At 34.1% G+C, this 2026-nt stretch overlaps 1 protein-coding gene across 1 annotated transcript in view; it reads right to left on the reverse strand.

The window, feature by feature from the left end:
* Positions 1–674: 674 nt before the first annotated feature.
* Positions 675–2026, reverse strand: part of ITGB1 (integrin, beta 1 (fibronectin receptor, beta polypeptide, antigen CD29 includes MDF2, MSK12)) — a 74840-nt gene continuing 73488 nt past the window's right edge. Inside the window, exons 15-16 of the mRNA XM_012642180.1 lie at positions 1734–2013; positions 675–755 (exon numbers count right to left, since the gene is read on the reverse strand). Coding sequence (XP_012497634.1) covers positions 681–755; positions 1734–2013 — 355 coding nt within the window. The 3' untranslated portion in view covers positions 675–680. The remainder of the gene's footprint in view (positions 756–1733; positions 2014–2026) is intronic.

A 2026-nucleotide genomic window follows, 5' to 3' on the forward strand; every position in this document is an offset into this window, starting at 1 on the left:
ATATATACACACACATATATATACATTAATATGGTCCTGTGGCTTTTAATGAAATTTCAAGTTACATTCAAGAACTAAAGAATCTCAAACCTTTCTAGAACCAATAATAATGAGATTGCAGGTATATACTATATAAACAGTATACCAGGTTACAATTATTTTTCTATTTTGCAATTTGGATTTCATGTTCAATTTTCACTATTCAACCCTAAAATTTACACACAGTTTGTTATTTAAGGATAACACCACCTCGGCCACAGGACTGTCGTGAGGGTTCTAGCTGACAGACTGATTTCACACACTGTCGTGCGTTTGCTAAAAACCACTACCCCACATAACAGCACTGACTCTCTGTTACAGATGAGACAAACTAAATCTCTAGGAGGTGAAACGTCTCCACACTGTTCTACTAAGTAGAAAAGAAGGGGTCTATCCAATTGCAAAGCACGCAAAGCACATTCTCTTTTCACTACAACACGGCTGTTGTTTCCATACCACAAAACTTATTTAAAAGGCCTTCTAAACACTAAGTTAACACACAAAAACAAAAGCCACAATATAGCCATATAAATAAAGCCAGACTTAAAAAAACCAGCAATAGTGATAAAGGACACACAGTGCAGTAAAAAAGGATAAAAGTTCACATGCAAAGGCAGAAAGTGAAAGATACGAACGGCAACTTAGAGACCAGCTTTACGTCCATAGTTTGGGTTCTTGAAATTATTAATAGGACTCTTGTAAATCGGATTTTCTTGCTAAAGTAAAAGAAATAGTGTCTAATGATTTCATCAGAAAGAAAATTGACATTTATAGTGTTTCAGCACTATAAAGGAAAATTTTACTATTTCTATACTTTTGAAATTAGTAACTTTTTTTAAAAACCCAAGCAAATTGTAGTAAAATGGAATTGACTAAAACTCATTTATAATTTAAATATACTGAAGATAGTCACTGCCTTCTTGTATCAAAAGATAATACACAGGGCTGACATTTAGCCACCTCACCCTTTGACTCCGTATTTCAAAACACTTAAATGCTGGTGTAAACTTTTCACTTAGGGCTTTCAAAATTTTTTTATATAACAAGGTTTATGGAGATATAATTTCCACAGAGTAAGATATACCTTTGTTAAGTACAGAGTTCCATTAGATTTCAAATGCATGAACACACCCGCAATCAAGTTATCCCAAAAAGATCCTTTATGCCCCTCTGTGGTCAACCCTTTCCCTTATTCCAGCCCCTAGCAAACACTGATCTGATTTCTGCCCCTACAGTTTTGCCTTTTTCCAGAATCTCATAGAAATGGCATCACAGAGTATGTAGCCTTTTGAGTCTGGCTGCTTTCCATGTTGGTTCTGATTTTTTTTTTTTTTTAAAAGAGAGAAGGTTTCCACTGAATAGTTTGCTACACAGATAACATTATTTAGGATTCTATTTTATGTTAGACAAAAAGGCAGAAGAGCAGATTTAGGATCAAAACTATTAAAGAAATAAAAATATTGGCCAGAGTACCCAGAACATACATACATTCTTAAAATGTTTTATTTCAGTGGGATATATTTAGGATGCTTTCTGTTTTTCACTAAATGCAAACTTTTTGAATAATACACTTCTGGAGGAATAAAACATTTAAAGAAGACTTTAATAATCAGTCTTGGAGTTAATAAACAAGTCTTAGAAGTGTTATATTTATTTTATGAGCCACCTTACTTTTTGGGTGTTTAGTAACTTACCGTGTCCCATTTGGCATTCATTTTCTCCTTTTCAAATTTAGCAAATTCCCTTCTGTCATGAATTATCATTAAAAGCTTCCATATTAGCAGTAATGCAAGGCCAATAAGAACAATTCCTGCAACCACACCAGCTACAATTGGGATGATGTCTGGACCAGTGGGACACTCTGGAAAATAAGAAGGTAATGATGAGCAAACAAGGGACAAGTTATGTGCAAAGTCCAGCCATAACCACGAACAGTATCTTTCTTTTATGGATCTTGCTTTTACTGGGCAATATCTTATAAAAAAGA

This window comes from Propithecus coquereli, unplaced genomic scaffold, assembly GCF_000956105.1.
Source record: "Propithecus coquereli isolate 6110/MARCELLA unplaced genomic scaffold, Pcoq_1.0 Scaffold177, whole genome shotgun sequence".
NCBI classification, from domain to species: domain Eukaryota; kingdom Metazoa; phylum Chordata; class Mammalia; order Primates; family Indriidae; genus Propithecus; species Propithecus coquereli.